The sequence below is a fragment of the Neocloeon triangulifer genome, unplaced genomic scaffold (genome assembly GCF_031216515.1).
Source record: "Neocloeon triangulifer isolate White Clay Creek 2 clone unplaced genomic scaffold, ASM3121651v1 ptg000017l, whole genome shotgun sequence".
Classification (NCBI taxonomy): Eukaryota; Metazoa; Arthropoda; class Insecta; order Ephemeroptera; family Baetidae; genus Neocloeon; species Neocloeon triangulifer.
The window spans coordinates 2,337,450-2,347,740 of record NW_026775559.1 but is presented as its reverse complement, the minus strand read 5'-3'; the positions used below and the strand labels follow the sequence as shown (position 1 = coordinate 2,347,740).

General features: G+C 35.4%; 1 protein-coding gene across 1 annotated transcript; it reads right to left on the bottom strand.

The window, feature by feature from the left end:
- LOC132203310 (uncharacterized) lies at positions 1 to 2,177 on the bottom strand. The gene is made up of 5 exons (XM_059630978.1): positions 1,979 to 2,177; positions 1,623 to 1,809; positions 1,274 to 1,413; positions 1,017 to 1,218; positions 1 to 956 (listed from the first exon to the last, which is right to left on the bottom strand). The coding sequence occupies exons 1-5, from the start codon at positions 2,002 to 2,004 to the stop codon at positions 84 to 86; spliced, it is 1,428 nt and encodes a 475-aa protein (XP_059486961.1). The 5' UTR covers positions 2,005 to 2,177; the 3' UTR covers positions 1 to 83.
- Between the last annotated feature and the right edge of the window lie 8,114 nt (positions 2,178 to 10,291).

Genomic DNA, 10,291 nt, shown 5'->3' with positions numbered 1-10,291 from the left:
TCCTTTTTATTGATTTTTGGTTTTTTTTTATTGATTTTAGGATTAAAAAATATTAGAATGTACAGATATTTGATTCTCAGATTTTATTTGGTGCACTGAATAAGTCGCAATGCAGTGATGTCTGTTAACTTCGTATTTTTTTCTGTCACAAATAGTTTCAAATCCGAATACATGCCATTCTTATCCCAAACCCACTCATTTGAAAACTTTGAATAGGAGATTGACTTGACTGGATTTTTATGGAAATATTGAACAGAAATGGTGTAAAAGACATTTTTCTGGAGGTGCACCTCATGTGGGAATCTGAGAAAAGTATGATTGTCAGTTGGTGGAATACCTTTGAATGAGAGAGTGGCAAGGGCATTTGGTGAATGAGCAAAAGTAACCTTGCAAATCAAATCAACTTCTGATCTTTGACTAAGACATTGCAGTTGGATCCCTTGCAAATAGTATCTACTGCAACCAGTTGCAAATGTCAACACGGACTTGTTACTTTCACAGTTCAAATGGACTTCCTCAGAAGAACTTCTTGAGAAAATGAAATTGTGATTCAGATGTTTGGTATTATGCAATTTGCGATGGCACCTAATGGTTGAGACATTTTCAGGCAAGAGACTTACGTCAGCCTGGACAATGCTCAAGAGAACTTTCAACTTATCTTCATCAGTCATCATTTTGGCACACTCGGATTTGCACAGTTCTCCAAATTCCACTGCATCCATGGTCATAAAACGGATAAATTTCAAAGCATCCTTTGTCTCAGACCTGATTTCTTCTACTTTAATATTGGTCTCCTTGTTGCCACCAGCAGATCCCCACAAGTACAAAGCCTCGAAGAGCTCCTTTTCAGACTCAACTTTCAAATGGTTCATTCGAAATATTTCCAAGACTGTAGAAGCAGATGATTTCAGCCAAGCATCCGACTTTAGAACTGAGCTTGTGTTAGAGGCAATGATCTGTAAATTCATATTTTTGTTTAGAAATTGAAAGAAAATAAAATTAGATGTAAATTATACCTCAAGAAGATCTTTGGAGTGAGAGTTATCACTCATAGATTTGAACATTTCATGCACAGTGATGACATCCTTGGGGCTTGGATTCAGCAAGAAATTTGACGTAGCTTTTGTCAAGTCTTTAATCAGCCACTCTTGAGAAATCTTGTAGATTTTGCAGGCCGTTTCCACATCTTTGAAGTCAGTTTCGCCTCCATAAACATATCTGGAATTAAAATTTTGGCTAGTCGATAATTTCGTACATTAATTCTGTTACAAACCTCATGACCAAATCAAATATAACGGGCTGAACGCTTTTGATCTGAATGGGATCATCTTTGTCATTGGAATCGTTGCCATACAGCATTTGAGCAAGAACAGGGCTTGCTCGAGCAAGTGTCAATTTGTGACATTTGAAGACCTAAATATTAGAAAAAAGCAAAATATAATAATTTCGGAAAATACACACAATTATTGAAAATTTAATTATATTTGAATTACAGTACAACAGGTGATGAGATTCAAAGTATGACTGTACACAAAATTCTTAAATTAATGCATGGATGGAGGAAAATAATACCCTTCCAAAATAAATTCATGCAAATATTTGGAAGTAACATAATAGGTTACCTTTGTAGCCATTTTACAGCCAACTTCAAATGTGCAGTCATAAAAGTAGCCCTCGGTGTACAGGGTCAGCTCATCCTTCAGTCTTTCACCCATCCTTGATGGCCACAAGTCAGCAGGGGCTGCAGGCCTTGCAGAGGGTGGATCTGCATCGTTGCCTTCAATGCCTTCTGCAGCCGATTTCCTTTTCCTAAAAACATCGTTAGCGTTATAATATATTAGATATTATTATAGCTTACATCCATGTGCAATTTTAATAACACTGTACATATTAATATTGTTTTTATTTTTGGAACTCAACACACGTGTGTGCAGTTTGCCGCGCTTTAGACAATGTTATCGCAGATTTTACATTTTACCTGCTTATTTGCTTCTTGGGAGGCATCAGACGTTCTTTCCACAACTAGGTACGTTTCATAAAAGATTCTCCAGGACAGGAATCCCAGATTTCGAGTGGAATCTGAACCAATTTATCAAAATCGGCAACCAAATCAAGCAAAAACAACCACGGACGAGACCAGAGACCAGACTGCAACAGCGGGAAGGGAAGCGGAAGTAGCGAGCGGAATACTTTGTTGCTGAGCGGGGCGGATCAGTGAACGTGTCTGTGCTGCGGTGTCTGGTGGCGCTGTACGCAAGAATTCTTAAGGTTGATTCCGATTTTACACATGTTGAGGGTGAGGGGGGGATCAACGGGGCAACGTTGGGGGCATAAACAGGTATTATGTACATATATGAGGCATATAATGGAGCGTTGATGCATTGCAGCTTGCCTACCACAAGCCCAAAAAGGGCACAGGCCGACCAGACACTTTAAAATTCATTCTATTTTATTTAAAATGTCTTTGCTGCTTTGAAGATCAGTGCCGTCATATATTAAAATTTTTAAATATAAACATAATCCTTAAAATTCCACTCATTGTTAGTTTAATATTGTAGATACTTCTCAGCATAATTTTTACATAAAAGAGACACAACAAAATACATCAGACTTTTTGTGACTCTACGTTCTATTCGTTCTAATACTTTTTTTTAAACGTGCACTACATTCATTTCTGCTCTTTTTGGTCCTGGGTAAATTTCATGCAGGAATTGTTATAATGATCTTTATGAAGGGTTATGGCTTTAAAAGCAAATTCCATTTAGTTCAGGTGCAAGTCATGAGATGTAGTTTTTCTCGGCATAAAATCCTGTTAAATTATAATTAAATTCCTCAAAGTATTAATTATGTGGGCTCTCCACGCCTGTTTCTCCGCCTCTTTCAACTATTTAATAACTTCCCAAACTGTTCCCAAACAAAAGAAAAAAAATGTATGAGCACCAAAATATTATTACTTTTTTTCTGGCCGTCTTATAAATATTAATTTTCATAGTTGTAAACGCCAAACAAGGTGCGAATTGAGCTGTAAAAATCCTCCATTTATTACGACGGACTCTTATTAAATTAAATTTTTATTCTTTAGATCCCCTGTGGAAAATTCTCGATTAGCAATTCAACGAGAGTCAATGAAAGAGGTGATTGCACCCGGCAGCGGCGCCTCTCTGAAGTACTATTATAAAAAAAGGGTGTATGTGATGGAAGAATATCTCGTGATATCACGCGGCGGCTGCTGAATCTTCAAACTGAGAGATGTAATCGAAACAAGGGCAGCAGACGACGAAACAGCAAAAAAATCGGCGGAAGGCGTTTGTTTTGAACGAGATTGAATTGAATTAAAAGATTGGAGACTGATTTGCATTCAAACGAGGGCGGACATAAAACCGGCGAGTCTTGTGCAGGTAATTGAATTGAGTGTGGGTACAAATTTAGATGGCCGTAAAACCAATCTTGATCTGATCGTCTGGGAAGCGTCTGCTGCCTTTCAATTAATTATTGCTTAAACATAAAATTTTTCATTTTATTTATTTTCTTTAAAAAAAAACTTCACTGGAAAATATAAGAAAAAAAACTTTGCTTTTTACGGTATTTTAAAATGAATGTTAAAATTTTATTGGCTGGTGTAAACAATTTTCTTTTGCTAAAAAATAAGACTTTTATAGACATTTTAATTAAAAAATTCTGAACAGGTCAAGCCTCTTTTATGCAATAGAGTCTCAAGAAAGTCTTTCTTTTAGCAAGTCATTTAAATTCTAGATTTGTAATAAAAGAAATACAATTTTAATCTAATTTTTTCAGTTGAAAAATTTTCTCTACTAATGATGATAAACAGTTACAACATTAAAAGTGCATCTGCTATGAAAGTTATGACTCGAAATAATCTCAAAATAGTAAAAAAAAGTTAAAAAGAAATCACTTTTGGCTATTTTTTGATTGGAAACATCGTTTTTACTATCAGATAATTTTAAATCAGAGTGACTCAATTTGAACAGAATAAATTTTTGAAATTATATTTTTTTTTTCAATTTGTTTGCACATTAAATAAGCTTTGGTTGGCGTTGAGATAAGAATCAATTCAGAGCCTAATGAACTTGTTCGTTTGGATCAAAAAACGATTAATATAAACATGCCAGTCAAATGGGGACACGTGCCGCCACCGTCTACGCGAATGAAACGAATACAATTTCTTTTTTTCTGAATGGATCCGCAAGAGTTTAATTCACGCGCCGAAAGGGAAATTTAATAATAATGAGTTTGGTCATTAGTTCTGAAAGTTGAACGAACGCGCTCAAGGTTAATCTCTTAAATTCTATTAATGTTAATCAAAAAATATAGAAGTGATTTCTGGTGATATTGCGCATAGAAACCGTAAGAAGATTTGCTGTCACTTCACAGATGATGAGATAATTTGGCTGCTGAATTAATTTTATATAAATAAAAAATAAAAACATACGTCTAGATTTTTTGTAATGCCGGCAAGACTGAAGCCCTTTTCATGTATTTATCTAATTTGTGCAAGATCTTCTCTTTGATAAGCCACATGGATGGATGTTAAATAATTCTAATAACGCCCGGCGGCAATCATGAATCTTCTTCTTTTTATGCCGCGACTGAAAATCCACATGGAAGTATAAATGCAAATGAGTCGGTTGGTGCGCTTATGGCAGCGTTCGCGGCCATAAAATTGTCAGAATAAAGAGCAACGACTCTTGTTTCTTTTGAGATCTCAATTAGAACTCGCAGACAGGCCGAGCCAAATTTGACCCGCGTGATCGTGCGCGATGATAGAGTTAACGTTTTCGGTTGCTTCTGCGAAAACAGGAGTCCAGAACGAAATAAAAAATCGTTAGCCGTAGGTGCAGAAGTTCTCAGACAAACACAACAAGAATGCAAAAAGATCGGCGATTGTCATGCAAATTATTCTCGGCGTGCAAATAGAAAAAAGCAGGGAGAAGATGCTCTGCCTATTGGCTTTCTTTTCTCTCTCTCTCTCGTTTCGCCGGCCGTGCAACTTTTCAGTTTTAAAAAACGCCCGTTTTGTGCCATACACGCGAAAAGGAAGCAACAACTGCTCGAATAAAGAAAAGCGGTTCCGAGCTGGCTGCCCCCGGATTTTTATTAGCATTGTGCGTTTGTGAATTTTTATTTACGACTTTGTTCTTTGTGCCGAAAATAAACATGCACGCAGCACGCGTGAGCTCCATTATGATATTATCGAGGTGGTGCATGATAATAAAACGCGCACAGCAGCTCTCTATACTTTTATGATATTCCCGTCAATGGAGTTGTGATCACAAAAATATACGGCGCGGGCATGAGCAACTTTTTTTCTATAATGAGCAGGGCTGGACCAGAATTCTTTGTGTTGGATTGAATAGTCTGCACGTGCCAATGACTTTTTGTCCAAAATTGTTGTTTCATATTTTGAAATTTTTTTAAATGAAATTAATTTTAATCTTATTTCAAGTTTGAAGATTATTTGAAAATCCTTTAATGATATAAAGTGATACAAAAACTTATTCAAATTTTACTAAATATTCTAAATTTTTATATTTTGCAAACAAAAGTAATTTAAACTTGCGATCCGCAAGAACATTAAGAGAATTCTGGCATTTCCTTTTTATTTTGGGTTTTTAAAAATTTTGTGATTAGTGAATGTAATGCAAAATAATTTTGTTGAGATGCTGAATTAGTAATGAATGCGTGTGGAATGAATAAGGCGGCGGCGAGACGCGTTTTGTGACGAGGAGGCGTCAAGTAGCTGGCGCGCAGAAAGGGTCCGAGAAGAATAAAGGTACATCCGGTGCAGAAAGAGATCTCGACGAGCGAAATAGAAAGAAAATATATTATGCTGTCTGCAGAGCTACGGGCGGCACGCGCGCCGCAAATAATAATAATCATTCATGCAAATAATAAAAATGGCACAGAGAGTGCCAAGAAATCCCTTTCATGATGTTAATAATAAGAAGTATAATTGAAAAGGGTTTTGGCGAGACGAATCCATTGTAAATTTTTTTCAATTTAATTAGGATCAGCATCCTTATTTCAATTCACTATTGCAATTCACACAATTATACCTAGTTACCCAGTATTTAGAATTTAATGGGTGGTTATGTTATAGGAACATAAATTTTTTTAATAATAAAGAATCAAATTATAATATTTAGAATTAGTCTCATTATTTGTTAGATTTTGAAGAAAAAAATGGTCGGTTTAGTGAAACTTAGATAATTATTATTTTAATTATTTGTGATTTAAAATTGTATAATTTATGATTCGTCCTCCTTGACTGATGAATTCTGGACATCTACGAGTACCAGAATTCAGAATATTTATTGAATAAAATTTGCAAGTCTCCATGATGAAATCACTCTATAAGAATTTTATGATGTTTTAGCATCAATCACAAAGTGAATATTACTTGAATTGTTATAAAAATAGAGAATATACAGTATTATAATAGATGATTGAAAAACCTTTTTTAATGTTCATTAAAAATGTAGCTGTCGAGTTCCTCATCGCAAAGCTTCTCCAATCACACGAGGGTAGAAACTGTTATTTCTTGCGAGGGTCAACTCAAAAAATCGGAAACGTGTATTCGGAAGACCGGCGGCTCGGACAAAGAGAAAATCTTAAAGCAAACAAATCATCCCCGTCCGGCAACAATGCGATAATTTTTTGTTCCAACAAGAAAGTAACAGTGAAAAAAAAAACAAACAAAATAATACGGAAGAGACTTTGCAAGCGTTAACAAAACATTTTGAATACGAAATTAGCTGGGCTGGAACACGATACCGAACAAAGCACGTTGTATAGTTGTTGCAACAACCATTATGGGAACCGACAACGAACGGAACAATTCAAATATGTTCCCGGCCTTTTTTCATCGCTTTCCCTTTCCTTCCTATATACGCATTTTTACTTTTAGACTCTGGACGCAGCACGCGTAAGATAAAACCTGATGCGCCGCGTCGGAGACAATTGCGTCAAAAGAAATCCAACAGCCCCTTCCGCATTGCAAGCTGCGCTGATGGAAAAAAATCAGCCAAAAGTATCGAATGGATTCTATTGTCTGCTCTGAATATGCTTTACATTTGATCCGTTACTTTTCAAGTCAAACGCGCAAACACTGTGCGATGGATGATGGAAAATTGCGCGCTCAAGTTTCACTATTATAGGGCTTTTCTTTTTGGGTTACAAAAGTAAAACGGGCTTTGAAATCGATGATAAGAGATCAAAGTCGTTTTTCATGCGAAAATTGGAACTGTTTAAAGTCTTTTAGATACTATGAATATAATTTAAAATTTAATTTATAATTACCAGCACACTAATAATGATTAATTTAAGTGTCATTAAGATTCAAATCATTATGTAAACATAATTTATGTTCTCATTTTGTTACCAAAAGTCGCGAAAAAAAAATGCTATTTCCTAAGAATAAAAAAATATTTTTTCCAAATTTCTTTTATGAAAATTTTGTATTTGTTACATTATAGACCTTTCCTGTTAACAGATTGAAACAGCTAGCTAAGGATTGAAAAGAATGAGGGTAAGTTGACGATGTTTTGTTAATTTTAGAGCGAATCAGACTAGAAAAAGCGAGTTTTTCTGAATTTTTTGAAGTAATTTTTCATGCTTTATTAGCATTGTGTTAATTCAGTATGAGATATTTCATGACATTTAATCTTTAATCAGCACTATAATTTTTTCCGGATTTTTTTTTTTTTTAAATCATAATTGAACTTAATTTAGGAACTTATTAGAGAATGGCATAATCATTTAAGATACATACTGCTATTAAATGGGACTCATAGTTTTTAATATAATAACTCAACATATTTTTTTTATTTTTCCTATGAATTACTATCAATCTGAATGAATGGATATGCATAATAAAAATATATAATAAAAATAATATGCAAACTATAAAAACCTTATATTACAAAATGATTTAAATTTTAAATTAAAAAATTGAATCTTTAATTTAAAATTATTTAATTATTTCATAATCTTAATTATTTTTATAAAGATATAAGTTATTAGGTTTGACATTTAATTAAAATAAAGAAAAAAATCCTCTGATGACGCGATCACAAGGTTAAATAATTAAGACGTAAAGCAAATTAAGCAGCAAATGAGAGTTGTCTGTGCTGCTGAGAAATTGCAAATAGGCTCCTTGCCAGACTAGCGGAGTCATTTCATTTAGTGGCGCGGCTCCTTAATTACACCAGAGGCTGCCGCCGTTAATGCCGTGTTGAATTTTCTAATCACCCTCTCTGCGCGGTCCGACGACAAAGATGGATCGGGCAATGCAAATTACGCGCCGTCCGAAATAAAATTATTTCGCGTACAACATGCCTTCATTAAAGGAGCAGGCAGCTCCGCAGGTGGTCATCAAATTTTTCTTTTCTCTGCGAAAATGGTCGGCGCTCACCAACGGCGACGATATAAAAAAAAACGGCCAGGGAAGCACGTGCTGCTCCTGGATTTCGGCAAATTATGCGAATATGTAGCCGTGCCCGGACCCCGCCCTGTTATAGAATAGCAAAAAGAACAAACTGAAACGAACATTTGGACGTATATACAGTGAAGAAATGTCGCGCAAAAAGACCTGATCGGGCACTAGATTAAAGTAAACTCTCTTGAATAATTTTTTTCGCTTTCGATTTTAATAAAAGAGACATCTGTTGAATCTGTAAAGTTGGCTGATGAAAGTTGTCAACACAAATTCAAACAACTTCAATCAACGCGCGCGTGCCGATAAATTTTTTGATCAGGTTTTTGCAGCTCTCTTCATGCAGCGCTAATTCCGGTAATTAATGGTCTCATTGCACGAAATGCTTCTCACTTTACTCGAGCAATTAAACTGGATAATAAATGGATAGCTGCGAACACTTTCCATCAAATGCCACTCGTGATTTGCATAATTGAAAGTGAAAATTTGTCATTGCTTGACAATTACTGAAAGAAATGAATTTTTGTTATTGATAGTTAAGAAAATTTTAAATGAATTAAACGCGTACATATTATTCTAGTCTGCTTGTCACGAGCAAAAAAATGACATTTAATTTCAAAATTCAACTTTTATAACTAATCGTAATTTTTGTTGTTTCTTTTGTTTTTTTTTGTGTTGTTGATAACTGTTGACATCATGATTAATTAATTCTTAGTAATTTTGAGTGCATAGCTTTATTGTGGTCCAAGGGCAAGCAAGCGAGAAAATCGCAAATGAATCGAGGACAACATCGGCGCTAATGAATTTCACATCTAATCTCATCAGATCTCGCAATCATTGGGTCGTGTAGCACTCGAGCCATAATTGCTAATTTAAGGCGTCGAACTGGTTGCTAATGGTGCCGCCTAATGTTTATCTCTTGCGGCTCACAGATCGGAATCTTTGGAGGCGCCGCGACCTTAGTCGGATTTGTACAAGTCCAAATATAAATATTTTATAACCCTCGTCAAGATATTGGATACTTTCGCTATCTGCGCCCCAGCATCTCTTTGAATACATTAATTAAATATATTCGCCTCTTTTGAATAAATTTGGTCGATTATCACGCGAGGAAGAAATAGCTCAAAAATCTAAATTTCGTCCTAAAGTAGAATTAGATTGGCAACACGCGTGTGCCTTAATTATGGAATTGATTTAGTGCCGACGGAAAAGATGAAATAACAAGGTGCGATTGATTGGCCGTTTATGCAAAATTTGGAATCGGTCAACTTTTATGGCGTTTGTAAAACAATAAAATTCTATTAGAGTATAATAATTCATTAATTTATTCCATTCTGTTAAGCAGATCTTTGACAAAAAATAATCATTTACTAAACGTATAAAAAAATAAGGAAAATATTTCCGTCTCAGTTGAGTAATTTATTCACTCTGGAGGAGCCACGTGCGTCACCTATAAAAGTTGGACAAAAACTTATTTTTTTTGGGCTATCGTTTCGGTTCAGCAGCTCGGATGACGCTACCAGATTACGTGTTGTGTCGGCGGATCGAATACAAAAGGTGCAATATATATTAAAAACTCTTTCTTTCCTCAAGCCAGAGAGCATCACTCGCTGCTATCAAATCACAGCTAGTGCCCAATCATTAGCGCGTGGCATTCTTCAAAGTCGGCGGTACCAACTCGGCGGCTTGTGGTGCACTGCCAGTCAAGCGTGCCCCAGGGTCATCATTTCAGTTTCGATCCTCTCTCGCATCAACCATTATTTTTTGCTTGAACAATACAATAATACACGGTCTCTGAATTTTTTTTAATTTCTACTCACAACAAAGAAAAGAACAAAA